The sequence below is a fragment of the Scaptodrosophila lebanonensis genome, unplaced genomic scaffold (genome assembly GCF_003285725.1).
Source record: "Scaptodrosophila lebanonensis strain 11010-0011.00,11010-0021.00 unplaced genomic scaffold, SlebRS2 tig00001418-arrow-arrow-pilon, whole genome shotgun sequence".
Lineage (NCBI taxonomy): Eukaryota > Metazoa > Arthropoda > Insecta > Diptera > Drosophilidae > Scaptodrosophila > Scaptodrosophila lebanonensis.
The window spans coordinates 741,602-761,859 of record NW_022060744.1 but is presented as its reverse complement, the minus strand read 5'-3'; the positions used below and the strand labels follow the sequence as shown (position 1 = coordinate 761,859).

The 20,258-nt window shown below is 42.6% G+C and overlaps 2 protein-coding genes across 5 annotated transcripts in view; one reads left to right on the top strand and one right to left on the bottom strand.

The window, feature by feature from the left end:
- Positions 1-17: 17 nt before the first annotated feature.
- Positions 18-2,702, bottom strand: LOC115633353 (lysine--tRNA ligase). Of its 2 annotated transcripts, none has more exons than XM_030530790.1 (4): positions 2,554-2,702; positions 1,443-2,124; positions 361-1,308; positions 18-281 (listed from the first exon to the last, which is right to left on the bottom strand). In XM_030530790.1, the coding sequence occupies exons 1-4, from the start codon at positions 2,583-2,585 to the stop codon at positions 201-203; spliced, it is 1,743 nt and encodes a 580-aa protein (XP_030386650.1). In that variant the 5' UTR covers positions 2,586-2,702; the 3' UTR covers positions 18-200. The 2 variants fall into 2 exon arrangements, with proteins under 2 accessions (XP_030386650.1, XP_030386649.1); XM_030530789.1 differs by lacking the exon at positions 2,554-2,702 and adding an exon at positions 2,186-2,522.
- Positions 2,703-2,928: 226 nt separating this feature from the next.
- LOC115633414 (E3 ubiquitin-protein ligase HECW2) overlaps positions 2,929-20,258 on the top strand; it is a 36,950-nt gene continuing 19,620 nt past the window's right edge. For 2 of the 3 annotated variants that reach the window (XR_003996340.1, XM_030530858.1), the window contains exons 1-3: positions 2,929-3,664; positions 3,723-6,712; positions 7,450-7,616. Coding sequence is in view for 2 of the 3 variants with exons in the window: in XM_030530858.1 (XP_030386718.1) it covers positions 3,145-3,664; positions 3,723-6,712; positions 7,450-7,616 (3,677 nt within the window). In the remaining variant the exon portion in view is untranslated. Of the gene's footprint in view, positions 3,665-3,722; positions 6,713-7,449; positions 7,617-13,118; positions 13,200-20,258 lie in introns of those variants that run through there. The other variant, XM_030530859.1, reaches the window with a different exon arrangement.

Below are 20,258 nucleotides of genomic sequence, written 5' to 3'. Positions count from 1 at the left end.
ATAAGTACAACCATATGTATAAGCAAGAACTTGGATACATACATATTATGCAGTGAATAATTTAATTGAGTTTTTCATTTCGTAATGTTTTGTTTTGGGTTTGCAACATGGTGTGTCAAAATTAAACGACTTCACATTTATAAACTAGGCATAAAGTAAGTCGGCATGGTCCACTAAATGCCGCATGTCATAAATACCATCTAATTTGTGGCCTGCGTCGTCTCGGCTGGATTGCTACGGTTGGCTTCCTCGGGCTTCATGGCAGGAAACAGTAAGACTTCCTGCAAAGTAAAATGTGGAAAAAAGGATTTAAAGTTCATATTTGGGACAAATGGAGTGACGCGGCTCAGCAGATCTTACCTTAATGTTATTAGAGTCTGTAAGGAACATGGTTAACCTATCGATACCCATGCCCCAGCCACCAGTTGGCGGCAGTCCGTACTCCAGTGCCGTACAGAAATTCTCATCCACCATTTGAGCCTCATCATCCCCGGCAGCCTTATCGCTGGCCTGCTGCTCAAAACGTTCGCGCTGCACAACGGGATCATTCAATTCGGTGTAGGCATTGCAGATCTCTTTCTTAGCCACAAACAGCTCGAACCGCTCCGTCAGGCCCGGCACACTGCGATGATACTTGGCCAGAGGCGACATAATTTGTGGATGCTCACAAATGAATGTAGGATTAATGCACGTCTCCTCAATGAACTCGCCCACCAATTTGTCCAATAGACGTGCAGTTGTACGCGGAGCTGGGCATTCAACTTGGTGCTTGGCGCACAGCTGGGAGAGGAACTCATTGGTCTCGCGGCTATTGAAGGTATCTGCTGGAGGGAATTTCACATTAAGTTTCTGCTCTAGGGTCTCAACCATCGAGACACGTTTAAAGGGCGGCGTAAAGTCCAGCTCGTGCTCAACACCCTCGGGGCCATCAGGATGATATTTGATTTTATAGGAGCCATGTATGGTCTTCACCATACCCGAAACCAATTGCTCGGTTATTTCAATTATGTCATGATAATCCGCATACGCCATATAGAATTCACAAGTCGTAAACTCCGGGTTATGCGTCAGATCAATGCCTTCATTGCGGAATTGGCGACCAATCTCATAAACACGATCCAGACCACCAACCACGAGCATTTTGTGATACAACTCGGGTGCAATGCGCATATATAAGTCCATCTTAAGCTCGTTGTGATGCGTAACAAAGGGCTTGGCTGTTGCTCCGCCAGCTATCATATTCATCATAGGCGTTTCGATTTCCAAAAAGCCCAAACGATCGAAGAACTGACGTATATACGAAATAATCTGTAGAACGATACATACAAACAAGAGAGTTAGAAGGAGATAGAAAGAGAGAAAGGGAGGGAGAAGACAGAATGACAAAATAAATATTCACAGTAAATGATGAGTTGACCCGATAAATAAAAGCCATGACATACCTTAGCGCGTATCTGGAAGGTCTCGCGGACCTTGTTGTTGAGTATCAAATCAAGATAGCGTTGGCGATAGCGCGTTTCCTTGTCTTTGAGCCCGAAGTGCAAATGCGGCAGCATGTGAAGACATGGCGACAAGAGCTTGATTTCTTTTGGCATAATGGACAGCTCGCCTTTTTTAGTCTTGCCGGGACTTCCACTGACGCCAATGATGTCTCCGCGGCGCAACTTTGCTGTGTCCACCTCAAAGGCAGCCTCACTTTTATACGACTTGGCACTGGCCATGACCTGCAGCTTGACGCCCTCGCCACGCAGATCGTAAAATATCAATTTGGCGCCGGATTCACGAATGGCATGCACACGACCCGCTAGACTAAGATTGACATTCTCCAGAGTCTCTCCATCCTTCAGGTCCGTGTATTGAGCTATGAAGTTCTCCAGTGAGATGCTAACATGGAATTTATGTGGATACGGATGTGTTTCTGGTGTTTTCTTTAACTCTGCCACAGCAGCAGAACGCAACTTGAAGTACTCATTTGGTGAGATTTCTTCTTCCTCGGCTGCAGAGGATTTCTTCTTGCCGCCGCCAGCGGCATCGCCTGCTACAATTGCGTTGGCGGTGCGTGTTGCCTCTTTTTCCGCCTTCTCCTTGGCCTTTTGTTCGGCTTTCAAGCGGCGCTTGAGTTCACTGGAAAGTACAACAAAATTGAACATCAACTTGGCATGAATATCAAATGAGAGACACACACAGCTTGGTTCTTTTGCTAGGCGCCTGCTGCACGACACCCACATGGTGGCTTCTCATGTGGAAACTCGGAGCAGTCGCTTGCAGTTGCATCATGATCAGGCGTGCGGACACATGTTGTAGTCGCTGCAACATGCTCCATTTGCAACGTGACAACATTTTGCAACTTATATTTGTGCGTGTGGCTGCAATTATCTTTATAATTTCGTCAGTCCCAAGTAGAATTGCAGTGTGTCGTCAGCACACATTCTTTTGTTTTATCAGTTTTTAGATTTATACGCGTTATTCCCCAACTTGCGTTTCAACTTAACCTCACACGTGCGCCTGGTTGGCCAAATTGCATTGCCAGTTGGATATGTGGCAATTACTCACTTTTTGGACAGTTCACCAGTTGCTGCGGCCATGCTTTAATTTAATAAATATTACTATTGTTGTTGAAATGATACACAGTGCCAATACGTTGCTTGGAATTTGAGAGTGTGAGCCTGAGTGCTCCAACGCGGCGGTAGCGGTTCTAACAGCGCGATAATTCGATTGCAAACAGAACGAATAAAAATAATTATAATGAAATCGGACTCACATGCACAATCGATAACTACAATCGTTGTCAGCTGTTGTGCTACAACAAATACAACAAAATAGCTGAGGCAGCGCAGCTAGCAGCAGCAGCAACGCCAGCGTTAGCGTCATAATTATACGCATCGCGTTTATATTTCTTTAATTTGACTGAATTACTAATTAACTCAATGCGAATACAGATGTGCAAAATGAAGAGAAAAAAGTAGCAAGCTCCAAAAAGTCAAAGACTAGCATTAGCTAGAGTCGAATCCCAGCAAAAGTAACGGTTCAAAATTATGCGAAAAACAAAAAATCTATAAATCAAAAGTAGAGCAGTCAGTAGCCATCGTTGTTGGTGTAACAAAAGTGTGTGCGGGGTGGTGGTGGTGCGGTGCCAGAGCAGGTATGGAAACTTCGGCAGCAGTTGCGATCACGGGCGTCGGCTGTTTTGGTACTGAGACTGCAAATACGGATTTGGAGCACAACAACCAAATAGCGGTGACAAAGACTGCGATGCGTCGCGTCGGCGGTGCCGATGCGGATAACGATGATGGAGACGACGACGATGAAGATGACGATGATGACAATGATGGCAAGGAAGCTTTTTATGAGGCTAGAAATGGAACGGAGGGCGATGAACTGGAATTGGCATTCCAAAGTGCGCTGACATTGGCGAATGACGTCAGAGTCAATGTCAACATTGAGCCAGAGCTGAGCAGCATGGTTGAACAGCATCAGCATAAGAGCACGGAGGATTTGCAAGAGCTGGACGCCATGGGTGCCTGCGCACTGCCACCAAATGTGACACCAAACGAATTCGCCCAATTAGCTGTAGAAACTAAGGCAAATGACCATGGTAATGGGGATGGGGAAGAAGATGGTGATGCGAGTGCATCCGTCGTGATGCGTAGGAAACGCAACAAAAGTGAGTAACAAACTAGAACATCCAATGCCAACACATCACTTACGTAAATCTATTGCAGCTCTAAAAGACTTGAATAAAATCAACGAAACGCCTTTACTTGCCTCTGACAGTGCTGCCCAGAACACGCAGCAACCTCAATCTCAACCTCAAACGCAGCTGGAGCAGCAGCAACAGTTGCAGTTGGAGACAAAGCAGCGTCACCAAACGCTGCTCTCGACCAAATCGTGTGAGACGCCTGCAACGTCGACACTCTCGCCTACAAATTCCTACAATGGCAGCATCGGCAGCGATGGGAGCAGCAGTGTGGGCGGCGGCGCTCGTCGAAAATCATGGACATTGTCGCCACAGAGTGGTGGTTCAACGCCGTTGAGCGGTGCCAAGAAGAAAATCAAAACCATACAGCCTGTGGCCACAACGAATCTAAAATCGCCCACAACCAATGCCGCATTTTCTGCCAGTGGAAGTAGCTCTGGCACTGTGATGGGAACTGGGACTGGCAGTGGACCAGATACCTTTAATTTATGGGTAGCACGTGAATGCTTTGAAACAGTACCCGCTGAAATGGTGTACGAAGTGCCGCTCACAGATACGCTTACCGTTGAGGAAGAGGATGAGGAGGCGGCTGCCGTTGAAAGTTTGCTCGGTGCAGCAGTAGCCCTGCAAGCTGGTCATGTGCTGGCCACCAATTCAACACCTCAACACGCCGCCGGCGTCCAGCGTCGCCAAAAGCATTTGCGCCAACCACAGCATCGTCCATTGGAACGCTCGTGGCCGCCGCGAGCAATGGGCCGTGACTTCAAGCTGCAGGGCGATGTCTTCAAGTTCGACATTTTGGATACGGATGAGCGTCTGGATGACTACAGTTACAGTGGCAGTGCCAGCTGTACCAGCAGCAATAATAACTCGCCATTGCGTCTGGTCAGCAATGAGGCTAGTCCGCCGATGTCTGCGGGAACGCCGCCGCCCATGCGTTTTAAGCCTCTGATCAAAAAGAAAATCGGACCGGATAGCTACATTAATACGATTAGTACGAAGAAGGTGCCTGCCACGGAGAGCTATGAGTTTCCCACGTTTCCGCTGAAGGAAACTATTAGTGGTGGTGGCCATGAAGCGTGTGCTTCGAATGGCATTGCGTCAGCAGTTGTCTCAGGAGGCTCTGGAAACTCCCACCAGTTTCCGTATTTGCGACAACATCGACCGTTAACGCGTGCACTTTCCAATGGTAAAGGAGGAGCAGGCGGGGTGGCGGTAGCTTCCGAGGAGACAATAGCGGCCAGCTCTTCGCCACGGCTTCTGCTCTCACCGAAGCGGCAACGCAGTCCACCGTCCGGTTGCTCGACGCGCAGTGCCTCACCTCTAGATTTAAATCTCAGTCCGGACCAGCATTCACCCACGCGAGGCCGTGGCGTGGGCGGTGGTGGTGCTCCTGGAGCTGCTTCTTCTGATGCAGTGGCTGTGCCACCTGGGACGCCCACTTACCATGCTGCGCGACCACAGCAACGACTGCTGAAGCGCGTTGGCGGCGGTATCGGCGCTAGCGCGATGGGCGGGGCTGGTCTTATCTGCCCGCCCACACCCACACATCATGCCCGACGCCATGCGCGTCTCCAAGCCGTCACTGCCAACTCTGCCGAGAACTTTATGCGCGGCCCATCAGCTGAGCCGCACTCTAGTCAATTCGAGTACAACTATCTGCAGCAGCCGTGCGCTGGTGCGTCAGCTGTCGCTACCGGCGCGACAGCAGAGCAACATATACGCACTGCCGACATTGTGCAGCTCGGTGGTGCAGGAGGTGCCGAGCCGGGCGACCATGTGGCTGAGGATAACGATATGGTTCATATAACAAGTACACGATTGCCCTCGATACCCGAACGTAGTGCCGCAGCAGCGGCGGCGGCTGCTGCTGCAGCTGCTGGCGCAGATCTGTCTCTGATGAGCACCACAAATGCTGAGCCACCGTTGCCGCCTGCGTGGGAAGCACGCATGGATAGCCATGGACGTATTTTCTACATCGATCATACTACACGCACCACTTCATGGCAGCGGCCGGGCAGTAATGGTGCGACCCAAATTTCAGGACCCGCGGGACGCGAACAGCACCATAGACAGCAGCTGGATCGACGCTATCAGTCCATACGTCGCACCATTACCAATGAAAATCGGTTGTCCTTGCCAACTGGTGCGGGTGGTGCAGCCAGCGGTGCTACCGGTGAGGTGTCAAGCAATGGGCACACAGCCATTAGCGCTGTGGCCAATCCACAGAGATACAATATGCCACATGCGTTGAGTGGTGGTGGTGGTGGCGGCTCGCCGGCTCGTGTATCCGGCACCCAATCCTCGCAGACAACGCTAGCCATACATCCGGCGGTGCTAATGCTGTGCCGTCCGGACTTCTATTCGCTTCTGCACACCAATGAGGCGGCACTGGCCATTTATAATCGCAATGCGGCACTCAAACACATGGTTATTCGAATACGTCGCGATCCGCAGTGCTTTCAACGCTATCAATATAACAAGGATCTGGTGGCGCTGGTCAATACCTTTGCTCAGTTGGGCCGAGAACTGCCCTCGTGCTGGGAGACGAAGTTGGACCAGTCGGGAAAGCAGTTCTTCATCGATCATCAGCATCGCAAGACATCGTTCATGGATCCGCGACTGCCTGTAGATTGTCCGCGGGTGGTGCGTCATCGTCAGCAGCAACAATACTTCCAGCAGCAACAGCAGCCAATGCAACATCCAGGATCATCCGGTCATCCGGATCTAGTCGATGGCAATTGCTTGTCAGCAACGGCCGGGCACATCAATTCCTCAGCCTCGTCGTCGTCGGGGGCGTCGTCCACGTTGGGTTCACTGTCGGGTGTGCCGCCGTTGCCACCACCGCGACCAACGAGCAGTGGTGTGAGCAGTCGCAGCAGTGTTGCCGGTCAGGCTGCACACAACTGTACCACTGCAGCGGCCATTGCGTGCGCATTAAGCCTAAGTGCAGGGGCGGTGGGCGGAGCCACTGCTGCGGGTTACGAGGAAGTACCCGTGGCCTACAACGAGAAGGTAAACTATACAATCTTTATCTAATTAGAAGCGATCAGTGGAAAGGTATGATGTCTGCTGGGGAGGCGTGGTTTCGCTCTGTAGTTAGCTATTTAGTTACCTCTTGTCCGCAAACCCCTGGAACTTAGATTGAGTTCGAGTTATATATTCGGCTATTATAGTAATAGTATAAGCATTTAGAAGTTGTAGCTGCCAGCTAGCCTTATATCATATATTTTTTTCTAAATGAGAAACACATGGCTTTTCTCCCTAAATAGTTTTCTATTATCTTCCTCGTTACAAATCCTTGAAGCTAGATTCCTTTTAATACAGCTTTAGTTCTTTGAAATCATTCTATTACTGCTGTTTTTTTTTTATTTGCAGATGAAAAGACTTCTAAACTTCTCCTTTCTTCCCTTTTTATAAAGTATTAGTTCCTTAAAATGCAATCCAGATGAGAAGCCATGTAGACGTGTTCTCCCTCTATTTAGAAACTTCTCCTTTCATCACAAATCCATATATAGTTGATGCTATGCTTTCGAAATGCCTTTAACGAGCTTTCTTTCGTTTCTTGTTTACAGCCTATTATAGCTAATCACTACTGTAGGTAAATAATGTTGGTTCTTATATCATCCTAGTCTGCCGACTCAGTTTGTCTTTATACTACTACCTCCCTGCTAGGCCTATTGCATCGCCACTATTTATAATCTTATCACATCTTTGCAATTTAATGTTTAATCACTTGGTTTCTCTTGCAGGTTATTGCATTTCTACGTCAACCAAATATTCTGGAGATATTGCGCGAACGCCAGGGCCAGAATACAGTGTCCCGTTCGCTGCGAGAGAAAATCAATATTCTGCGTGTTGAGGGCGTGCCCGCCTTAGAGCGTCTGGGTCATGACCTACAATTGACCATTTTGCTGAGGTGAGTAGAACAGAAACAATCCACCGTGTCACATAAACGGTTGCATGCATGCATCGAAGGCTTAGCGAGCGACCCACTTGACCTAAATTGTATTACTTGGAGTCGAGCACTTAACACGTCATCCACGTCATCGCAGCCATATAGCCATCGTCCTGCTTCAGTGCACCGTCACTGCATGTGTGTTAATTGCTTTTGAAAATCGTATTAAATGTGGGGGCCTCAAGGTTGTCCGTTAATTTTCCACCACCAGCACCAGCACCACCACCAAAAGCAATGGCACATGCAACGGCAACGGCAACAGAAACAATAACAACAACAGCAACAATAATAATAACAAAATAAGCAACCGACTAGTCGCAAGGTTAACAAATATTTCAAACAGCAAATTGCGCGTTTTACGTGCTACCCTCTCTTCCACATCTTGGCCATAATCCCACCTCTCTATCCGCACTATCCATGCTCGTACCTAGTGGCTGGCTAATTGCGATATTTCTTCGAAAAATTGACTCAACCACAGCTATTGAGGAAATTCATACGAGTATGCATTTCTGACCTTAATCTCAAGACTTGTTAAAAGATAAACGACATCATGGCTAAGTCAGATTAGTAGTTGGCCGGCCGACTGTCTAGGCTTTCCGCTTGGCCACAGCTGCGGTCACTGGCTCACTGTTTTGGATGTTATTGCCAATTGACGATTGCGCTCCTTAATTGCATTCAATTAGACAAATTTTCGCGCTTCATTGCATCCTAAGCTGACAGCTTGCCAGCTGATTCGGTCTGAAATCGTGGCTATTACTCATCAATATAATTCGTCTGCTAGCAAATAATTGCGTTTAATCGATGAGGAAATTCTTTTGGTTTGCCATAAATCGGAACTGAACTTTTTTTTTTTTTTAAATACGTATTTACAAGTACTATAGAGAAATTAAAAGCCACTACGATGGACCGCCAACGTATTGTGTGCCATCCCACCAGCCCCAATGAAGTTATAGCCAATTAATATCTTAAGTGAATATGTTTCATAGATAAATTGTTTAATGGTATTTTAAAACCGGATAGCTTAGATAAGTTATGGTACGGCACACTTCTCTCTTGCTTTTTCTTCTGGTATATCAATAATAAATGGGTGTTCGCATAATGTTACGTATATTAAGTATATATAATAATAATATATTTTAATATAGAGTAGACATGTGAAGAACAGTTTTCTCTCTAAAGAAATCTCGTCCCGCTCAATTCAGTGCATTTGGAAGTGAAGCTTTTATGATAATTTGCCTTGAAATGATCTTTTTATTCTACCCCTCTTACCAACTTTCTTTTTTTTCGAGGGAATAATAAATTGTGGTTTCTCAATATTTGAGACTTCCGCTACGTTTTTCATCAAGAACGAAACTCCTTCAACTTAGAATTAATTTATTGAAATAAATTATAAAATTTTGTGCAGCTTATTCTTTCGGTTATTTGTCGGATTTGGCGAGGTCTGGAAGTAAGAACGATAACATGTTGATAGCTAAATGGGTGTAGCTGTGCAATAATATTGCGTTCATATTTTTTGTAGCTTCTCCCTCCACTCAATCGGGGCTGGGTTACGCCAATTTTGGCTGCCTTGAAAACATGCGCCGAATTTAGTATTATTCTGTGGCTGGTATTTAGGAATTAGGGACACAGAGTTAGAAATATGTTGGCCGATCAACGCAAACGAACATTCCCCCCATTAAACATTTTTATTGACCGTTTCGGCTTCTGATTCGGTTTCATCTTCTCCTCTGGTTCGGGGCTGGGCGCATGCGCCGCAGCTGGTCGACCAACTGTCGCTAAGCCCCTCTGTTTTTGGGGGTCGACATTGGGGGTGTGGTACTTAAAGCGTCGTCACTACTGAGGCGTTGAAATACGGCGATGAGTTCAGCTCAGTTTTTATTAACGTTGCTGTTGTGTTGTGTTTTGTTTTTGTTATCTGACCCATTGACAAAAAGTCTCTCGAACTTCATGGGCGAATTTGTTCGGAGCTTGATTTCCAGTTCATTGGGCAGCTGAAGCAGCAGCTGAAGCCGCAGCAGCGGAGCCGTCGACGAACAGTGGGAGCGTTTTGTATTTGATTTGAACTTCGTTGTCTGCGTTGTCTGTTCTAAATTGTTGTTGTTGTGGTTGCTGGTTTTGCCGGCTTCCGTTTTGGGGCGTGCTAATTGCGGGCGTGGCAGAAGTATAAAGCTATCATGTAGTGTACTACTCAAGCCCGCAGAGCATGCAGGCATGTTTTATGAGTACTGTGAACACTCCGCGTAATTAACACCATTTTAGGAAGATGAAAGCAAAAGAAATTGCTGTAAAAGTCCCCCCTATTTGCCGATATAGAAATGGCACTCAATTCTCTCACACAGGTTTTGAAACGTACATAAGTAGAGTGGGTTTCTTTTTGGCAATTTTGTTTGACGGAACTTTACCCAAAGTCTAGAAAGCTCTGCAAATTGTGGACATTTATAACTAAAGCAGTACTTAGTATGAAATGTACAGAGATCAATGCTTCATTTTCATTATAAGAGTGGAGAATAATTGGACCTCCAGAATATAGTTGCTGAGATGACGAAAATCTGCTATCGTTATAGAAATAGCACACTATTTATATCTATTGGTATATTTGAAAACCCCATTTTTTGTAATATTTTAAGAACTTGATTTAATTCAAAATCTACAATTATAGACAAAACTTTGCTATTTTCTAAAAATAGCTCAAAAAATTTATTCTGCGCCTCTTTGAAGAATGTTGTTTCCACATTACTACTTGTATTTGATTTGTATAAATGGGTTCTTTAAACTAATATATTTGATCGAATTTCGCATTTTGTTGGAAAAGAAACTAATCTTAAAGTAGAAGCAATTGGCTATGTTGTGGATAGTATTCAGTCTTCACTTTTTTGTTAGCCATATAGATAAATTGACTCGCATTTATTTGTGAACATGCTTTTGCAAGTTGCCGGCTCGATTTAGTTAAAAATACTTTCGTATTTGTTTGCCATGCAAATGAGACAGCTGCCACCTGTCGCGCAATTAGCCGGCCAATGGGCCAGGCGGCTTATTATGATGACCGCATGACACTTTACCGAGCAAGTGTCGATAGAAACCATGACCAACCACATGCACGAACATGCACACACATACATACATGTACATGCTCGTACATAGACCCTCAGATGGTTTGTTTTTTTTTATCGCTTGCACCACTCAAAGCCTAATCAAAATGCAGCCCCAATTGCTATATGCATGACCATATATGTATATATGTATGTACTGTACATATACTCTCAGTGACTCAGAGAATCAGCAATAGCTTATAGTGCCAGTGTCCAATATTCCATGCAGACAAGCGTGCGCCTCAAGCTCGTTGACAGCTGCGCCGCTTCTTGAGTAGTGCTGCGAAGTAGGCTTTACTCTCCCGCCAGATCTGGTTCTTTTGCTACCGGAATTGAAAAATGTAATGAAAATACATATGGAGATGTACGTTTGCAAGCCCGTCACAAATCGTTAAAGGGTATTCTCAGTAGAAAGTGTTGAGATACAAGACTTATATATTATCCATATTCAGAGCAAATTTTTTACAAACCATTTAAAGTCTGACGAACACTGGAGAAATCAAGTTTAGTACCAAAAACTTGATTGTTTATAAAGATAATGTACTAGAATTTGGGATCAATAATATGTTTTTCTTTTTCTTCACAATAATTTGCTGTATTATCAAAATCGCTCCACTTTATCATATATAGAGCTGTCATAGGCATAATTACATTATTGTTGAAGTAGTGTCGTGGGGAGAACGGTGGGCTCAGGGTATTCAAGAGTCGGGCTTCTTAATAGAGGTCGCAGATCACAAAATGCTGTGAAGAAGTTGGGAAATGTTGCAAGACATATTTCTAAAATATTCGCGATTATAGAAAGAAATGGTCTTAAAAAGGGCCTAACAATGGAAAATATTTTTTAAACAGTATTTGAATAGCATATTAATAAGCTTAATAATGTTATATTTTGTGTTTATTTCTATACCAAAAAAAAGGAAAGCAAAATATAAGTAAAGCTTACTTTATTTTTAAAATTTGTTCCTATTTTTTTTAACATCTTGTACGCCGAGAAAAGATGTTTACATGCTAAACTACAAGTATTTACAATTTTAATTTAATTAAATTCAAGAGGTTCCCTCCCATGTAAGCATATAACTCATAATATTTAAAAAAAATGAGTTGAAATAAATGAGGGTAAAGGAATGTTAATACCAAATTATTTGTAAACAAGTGTGCTTCAATTATTAAGTAAATAATATGTGTATCTATAATATTTTATAGGGTTGAGCTAAGCTAGGCATTGAAAATGCAGGCAATTCTTGTCACCAAAATTTTACATAACCTTAAAAAGAATCCTTCCCACACTTTTGTAGTTTACATGTGAATTAAAATTATATGCATGTACTGGATATTAGATGTGTTGGTTGCCACAGTTAAACGTAGGGGTTCAGAGGCTACCACCCGTCTTTTTAGGACAGACATTTACTCTCATCTTATGCGGGCATAGGGTAGTTACTAAATCCCTAAACTATGTTGTTATCTAGGGGTGGGTTTGGTGGTCTTTTGAGGGACACACCCATAATTGCAGGGGTGCTGATTAGCCGAAATATCTAAAAAGGGTTTGGGCGCGCGCCTTTAGCTTTTTTCTCTGCTTCCCCAATGATGGCAACACTGGGCCGCACAGCGACTCCCGCACAATAGAACTTCAATTGAAGCTCTCGCCTGCGCACTCGGCTTGCTTCTATCGATCAGTCATCGTGTCTCGTCGTCATCGCTCGTTGTCGTCGGTCGCCGGTCGTTGGTCGGCGGTCGGCGTCGTTCGTCGTCATCGCTTGCTCAATGCACAAAAATTATAATTAAATAATTTGCTTTTCTAGCCGCGGCAGCGGCATTAGCAGCGGACGCCGCCGACTCGCCGACTGGCATTGTTTTTCATTTTCGGTTAATTTCATTTCATATTTATCGGCCGGGTGTTCCATAAACGCGTCCATTCTACGCTCGGCACTCGCAAGCGCCATTAGCAGCCAACACACCATACACCACCACACACACATAACATATAGAACACAACAACTTAAGCGACACATCGTCGTTGTTGTCGCCCGCTAATCTCAATGTAACTCGCCGGTCGTTCGGACCATTCGACTCAGCTCGACTCCATTCGGTGCGGTTCGGTTTCAGTTTCAGTTTCAGTTCCAGTTTTGGGGGTTTACGCATCTCTTTCGGTTTTTTGCGAAACATTGGAGCAGCAATGGTTGGACATTGAAACATTCGTACCATCCTATCCGATCCTAACTGATGTGGAAGTGACCGCTAACCGAAAACAAAGACTCATATGTGCTACCTACCGGTTTTTTTGTTATTGTTTATTTGTGTGTGTGTGTTTTTTTTTTTTAATTTTTTGATTGAGTGGCGGTGCATCAAAGGATAAGAGAGAATCCCACTCGGCATGCCTGAACATTTGGCGCTGAAGGCTTGGGGCGCACTTCAAAATGGGCTTCCTATCGAAAGCCGCCTATATTGTCTGGGCTGTGTGAGTAATGCAAACACTTTTTATTGCAATTCGCAAATTGGTTATTGTTGGGGCAGGCTTAAGTTAAGAAGTGTCGATTTCAACTAAAACTGTAATTACTTTCGCCTCGACAATGCATACTACAAGTAGTATTTGCCAAGAAGCCAATCGACCGTGCTTGTAAATACTTCGGTGACGAAAGCTTAACGAGCGCCATTCCAACGCAAATTTATCACATATTGTGAAATCGCTAGAACAGAGCCGAACAGAACAGAACGGAACAAAACTCTGAGCAAAGCCAAACAATTTTCCGGTGATTTATGCATTTCGAAAGGGCTATGTTTTCTCTGTGAAGCCCCCGAAGGCAAAACTGTGTACGGTCGTAATAGCGTGTTTTTAGTTCTAAGGAGCTGACGCATATGGAAAAAATCCACCTACATTTCTAATTTGACGGCACGCCTTAGTGCATTAAGTTAACAACAAATAGGTGTGGTTGTGGAAAGATTTTTGGATACATTGCATCCCATATAAGGACTTTGCTTTTAAGCTAAACATTTCTATACCTTTGTTTTTAAGAGTTTGTTTTAAATTGTTACAGTATTATACTTTGCAGGCTTTAATTGTCAATTCTTCTGCGGCTCTCATATAAAGATTGCCTTAGATGTTTATTAATTTTCAATTGATTATAATCTTGATTTGAATACATTTTATGCCCAAGAGGATTATGATAGTGTTCATCAAAAAGAGGAGCTTTAAATATTTTTGATAGAAGACGAGTCATTATTAAAAAGAGTTGTAAGATTATCATGAACTCTATCCCCAAATGTATGTCTGCAGCATATCTTAAAATTTTCATTTTTTGTGGATGAAAAAATGCTGCTTAATCTGACAATCATTAAGTTATAGTTTGTTTTCTAATATTTCTACGTCAAACTATCTACCAAAAAACATTCTCAGCTTATACACTACTAGAGTCTAGTTGACCCGGAATGGATGGCCAAGCGGGTGGAGTCTCTACGACGTCGGAGAGATTTATGGCAAGAAGAGCCAATAGGAATGCGTAATACCCAATAAGAATGCGTCTCTATAATATAGGTTGCTCAGACAAAGAAACTTGTCAATTCCCACAGTTTTAGGCACACAGTGATATGATATTTGTATATTTGTGAAAAGTTGTTTGCATTTTGCGTTGCAGAAATCGACATTTCGTATATGAAAAGAATTAACGATGAGTTCGTAAAAAGTTCTTCAATTGAGAATGTGAGGAAAACTTATAAATATTATGTTGTGCTTTTACATATCACTTTTATTACTCTTGATTAGTATAACTCAAGATTTGAGCTAGATTGGTTAGTCAATAAATTGTAGCCACTTATTAGCTTACAAAGCCACACATAATACAAAATCATAATGCCAATGTTCCTCCAGTATAATTTGCTGATTGTCCGTTTGCAAATTTAAATCAACTGTTACTCAAAAAAAAAACTTATTAGCTGAATCATCATCACCGTCTCTTAAATAAATTGGGAATAGCGAGAGTCCTAACAAAAATGTGTTTAATGCTTGGTATAGATGCAATTTTCATAATAGATGGTAACACTGATGGCCCTCTGATCCTAGCTAACTGGATTTCTACGGAAGGGAGCAAGTCAATAGCTTTCTCGATTGGCCTTTTTATACTTGGTACATGAAATGTACAAGAGTATATTAGGTTTGCGGGAGATGATAATACGAGTCGATCTAGCCCTGTCTGTCCGTCCGTCCGTATCTGGATCTCAGAGATTATAAGAGATAGCGACACCAACTTTTGCACAAAGATGCCTTAAGTGTGTTCGCTATACTAGTTTGTTTTATTCGTTGTTGTTGTTGCACTGCACACGCACACGAGACACACCCAGACACACAAACATGCATAGACACGCATAGACGCACTTCCTATATATGTTGGTGTACAGTTATACACGCCTTACGTGAGTTCGAATACCACAGGTATTCGGGTAAAATCAAATCATATGTAATCAGCAACACTACTATAATAATTAAACGAAGAAATGAAAAAAAAAAGTTTTTAAAATTAATATTTATAGTTATTGCATAAACGAACTATTTGTCGTTTATTTACTAAAAACGTTGTCTATTGTTGGTAATCGGTATTAATATAAAGAAGTGGAGAAGCTGAAGTCGAATTTAAAACACTCTGTACATATGTTTAGAATAATTATAGAAATTAAAAAAATGAAGACCAATAATTCACTTTCTCTTGGAATTCTTCTGAGAGTATACAAACTAAGTTTCAAGTTAATCAGATGAAAATTTTAGATTTTTATACAAACTTTGCAGCCTGTTTTTCTCCCTTTGGAGCTCGAATTTTCCAAAACCCCTTTTTAGTGGGCTCCTACACTATGAAAGGATAGTTGAGTCCAAAATTCAGCTTCCTCGCTTTTACCGTTTGCGCTGTGCGTTGATCACAAATCAGTCAGTCAGGAGAAACTGCTTTGTATATATTGAGATTTGAATGCCTAAATAGAGACCAGGAGTTACAAACGATAATACAATTTCTAAATAATGTTTCAAGCATATATGTAAATCGGTTGTGGCATTGCTCCTTTTTACGACCATTCTGAATTTATCCATCCTCCAATGCTTTTAGAGACGCTTGAGTGTGTCTCACATTGAATGGCAATCTGCTCTGATGTTCTCACGCTAAGTGCGGGAATAGGTATGGGAATAGGAATGCATCAATGTAAGGCATATCTCCAAGTTTATTGTTTCATGCTGTGGCTTTTGGAATGCTACGCCAACAGATCGTAAATCTAATGCTGTGGGAACTTCACAACTTCCCGACTTCAGCACAATTTCTTGATCATTGCAGAGCACATATCTGGTTACAATTTTTGTAAACATTACGATTACGATTTGAAGTCATCGCCCAAGCAGCGGCGAAGACAGGAAGTGCTCGCCAGAATAAAACAAAACCAAACACGCAAAAATATTTAAACAATGAATCCGAGCCATGCACAACTCATATTCCCTTTGACATCTACATGAATCAAGTGGAGTGGCTATCTAATGGCCTGTGCCGGGGATCGCCCACAAGTCCACAAGCCACAAGCCACATGTCAAGTGGCTGTTTAAACTGCCACAAGCAGCAAGTGAGAAAATGGATGGATAAGATTTCTCAACTTTAGTTCGTGTGCGATATTGTAAAGGCAAGGCAGTATGGTAAGGTTTCGATATAACGAGCAGGGTCTTGACTATAACTTCTTCACGCACTCGCTGACCAGTCGTTTGCATGTCCTTTGAAAGAATAAAAACGTAAAACTCGGGTGATTATGAAAACTTGATGCTTTTCAAATGCTTTTGTTCTCTGCCTAGTAGCCTCTATTATTATTATATTTTTGTAATAATTCAGTCTATTGCCTAGATAAACGTTGAGCACATTTCAAAAAAATTACTCGAAGTAATGCCATTAGATATTGAAATTACAAAGCAAGTTGGATATTGGAAATGTTTAGTACATTCGGGTTTTAATAAAAAGAGGATATACATAGCGGGTCCTACTCGTATATGGAAATGAACTGTTTCAAAGAATTGTCGTATCACTTGAAGGGTTGGGATGATTATAACATCTCCCTACTCATCTAAAAATATATAAAATGTTAAAGAGTATTTTTCAACAAATAGATAGGACTTCTAATGATTCAAGTGTAAGTTAGAATTGTTGCTTGGTTGGAATGGTTAGTTGAGGCTTCGAGCCATCATTGTTACAAATATATTCACTCACTGCTCATTGCAGTCATTTCTGTGGTCCCGTTCAGGGAACTGTTTTGAATAGCTTTCTGTGATAAGAAGCACTCGAATGATTGAAAAAACTTGATTTCTATATCTATAGAGAAGAAGACTGCCTTCGTTTTTCGTAATGTATACTAACTAATATAGTTCAGTGTATTATTGATCTGAGAGCTCGCTTCATTTCGAGAGCTGAGGTGCCTCACTGGTCGCACTTGAAAGAAATGGGGCATACAGTAGGCACGCACACCCACTTATTGCTGACAATCAATCAGTCAGTCGATCGGTCCGTCGGTCCGTCGGTCGGTCGGTCGGTCGGTCGGCCAATCGTTCAGTTTGTTGAGCGCCGTTGTTGTAGCAGCTGCTGATTGGCGCACGGATTACCTAAAATGCGCCATAAAAGTTGCAACATCGACAAATTCATGCAATGATTAAAATTTGTTCTCTTGCTCATATATATTTGTTGATATCGCTTTATCGTGCTGCCACCTGCCAGCTAGTCTTATCACCTATGAGGAGTGGGGGTGTGTGGCGCAAGTGGTGTTGGGCCACCCACGACCCTCACCGAGCTCTACGCGATGTTAGTATTCAACATTCTCCCATTGATTGTCCAAGACGAAAGTCAGTTTGTTTTTTTGACGCGCCGTCGTTAGATGAAGTTTCCATTATACGAAAATTATATTATTGTCTAGATCGTAAATGTCGCGATTGTGCGCTAATTGAATCCATTAGGGCTCTAAAACACAGCACAACTCGGATATTTTTGTGAGACGCGCGCCCTCCAGCCGCCGCCACATCTCATTTTTTATGCTCATCCACATCTCCAATGGGCCTCTTTTCAAAATTCAGCTACACCTATAACACCATGTGGGCCAAGTGAGTCAATTGTTGTTGTTGTTTTTGCTGTTGTTCTTATGTGAGTGTCTATGTGTGCGTGTGAGCGGAAAATTGCAGTATTCGAGGCACCAGCATACATTTTGGATCATATTCCAATGTTGCCAAACAAATTATGTAAACAATGTGTCATGCCAACCCACAATTAGATGATAGTAACAATTAGCATGTGACTACTTACCGACTCTGGCGTGGCGAGCATTTGAATTGAAAGTTGGGGAAGTACGAAGGCTTCTTAAAAAAGTGATGCAGATGTGGAAAATTCGTCAATCAAGTCTACTCTCATAGTAGGAGAAAATAATATTGGAATAAAAACAAAACTCTTTCCAAGCACCACATCTCAGCGAGAAAGCCTCCACATTACTATAGCCTGCTATAGCTTTTTCAGCTCCGGCCAAGAAACTCTATAATCTAAAGAGGACACGAAACATTGAGAACAATTCTGCGCATGCTTTCAAAGTTTTAACTCACGTTATCATCCGAAACAGGCTAAACTCACTTATGCTCTTAGATGAGAATTCAAAGTCCAAAAAAGTAAAAGAATAGTTCTTTGGTTGTCGAACAGCTATTCATACTTAGCTTTAAAATTTGTCCACTGAAGAAATCAACCAAAAGTCTGATATTAGGGTGTTCTTTTCCTCTGCAGAAAATTTGATTTCATTTAGCCGCGGTATTTTATTTGTTCACTGTTTAAAAATGTCGGTCGGTTAGATGTGTAGATTAATAACTTAAGCGCTTTTGAAAAACGGTTGGCTTCTTTTACATCATATATGCCATAATTCTATTACTAAAAACGTTCCTGCTTATAAATGGTTGAGAGTGCAGTGCCTTACCATAATCTGAGAAGTTTGATCAGAATAGGTTGAATTAACGCTTAATATACTCAGGAGTTGAACGCTGAGGCTCCATGATAATACAACATAAGTACTATATACTTGTAGATTTGCTTTCATGATAAAAATGAGGTATTCTTTTTTTAAAGCGGCTTAGTGTTTTATCAAGTGATTTTGCTTTCCTTTATGGTGTGGGGTTATGGGTTTATGTTCTGTAGACTTTGTAAATCGTTGCAATAAGGCATGTCTTGAAACTCTATAACGGGCTATCGGGCATTGCTCCAGAAACTGAGCCGAACAATGGGCGCTGGCGTGTTTTGTGTTGTGTGCTGCGATGATGGCATGTTTAGAAGCCACCAAAACCGCCGAACCACCCATTCGAGGCACTTGTTAACCCATAGACTAAGTGTTCGTTGAATCACATTGAAGAGTGTATTATTTTTGCCGATTCTAATTTGTATTAATTGCTATTTCCTGTGGTTTAGTCATTTCTAGTTGTTGTTGTTGCCATCTCGCATTGCAAAATGGTCAATAATTTGTAAATTTCATTTAATTTAAAAGCAATTTGACACGGCTGCTGCTGTGTGTGGTTGTGTGGCTCTGTGGTTGTGTGGTTGTGTGTGGTGCTCTGTTCTGATCAATTTCAAACTCGGCCAAAGCGCCCCAAAAATCGCAAAAACTTATTAACGGCACATTTTTCGAACAAATTGTGGAAATTAGTCATTTCCGTGGCCGCGGAAAGAGGCGTTAATTGCACCCAAACCGTTGTCACTGTTGCAATGCCTCTCCACGTCCACGTCCACCTCTACCTCTACCCGATCCGCCGCTGCCCTGCCCTGCCACACCCCCTTGCGCTCGCTCTATAATTTGCGTTATTAATTAAGCCAAAGTTGTAGACCAATTTTCAAGTTGAAGGTCAAAAGTAAGCAGCGGTAAGCGCGCAAAAAGCTTACACAAAAACAACAACATAATACTACTATAATATTATAAAACGTAGCATAAATTATTAATTAGCAATTAGAATATTCGCTAAAATTGGTCATAGTTTCTGACAACGCATTAGAAATTGTTACGCCAAGGTTTGTGTTACTCTTCCGGTCAGTTTTTCTTCTATAACTTCAAGTTGATTTGTTTGTTAGAGTGTTGCAAAGTTTTCCGCGTATGCCTTGGCAGTTACTGATCAAAAACAAAAATAAATTGCGAAACTATAATAGTGACTTCAAAACTCTATTGTAATCGTTTACAATTAAATTTAATCTGCAGCCAAATAGCGAACAAAATCGCACACCTGTTGAACAGAGAACCTTTGGAACTACTTGTACTTATGTTGACAAGAGTATAGAATCTTCGGCGCTCTGAACAAGGTTTAATTGATGTTGTCGCTGTTCTTGTGTGGCTTATTAGTTTCGTGTCAGCTTAGTGACAAGAATCAATGGAATTATGTGGATATATCATTTGGGGTCAACTAGAGCCACAACTGACATCACCGCATCTTCTTTTTACATTTTTACTTTTTAATCGATGAGTAATTCGAACAATCTCATTTCCCATGTTAACGGTTTTC

Coding starts and splice junctions, on each gene's coding strand:
- LOC115633353 (XM_030530789.1), bottom strand. CDS start 2,340: ATGTTGTCACGTTGCAAATGGAGCATGTTGCAGCGACTACAACATGTG. Junction 2,125..2,185: donor CCTAGCAAAAGAACCAAGCT/GTGTGTGTCTCT, acceptor TGTACTTTCCAG/TGAACTCAAGCGCCGCTTGA. Junction 1,309..1,442: donor CCTTCCAGATACGCGCTAAG/GTATGTCATGGC, acceptor ATCGTTCTACAG/ATTATTTCGTATATACGTCA.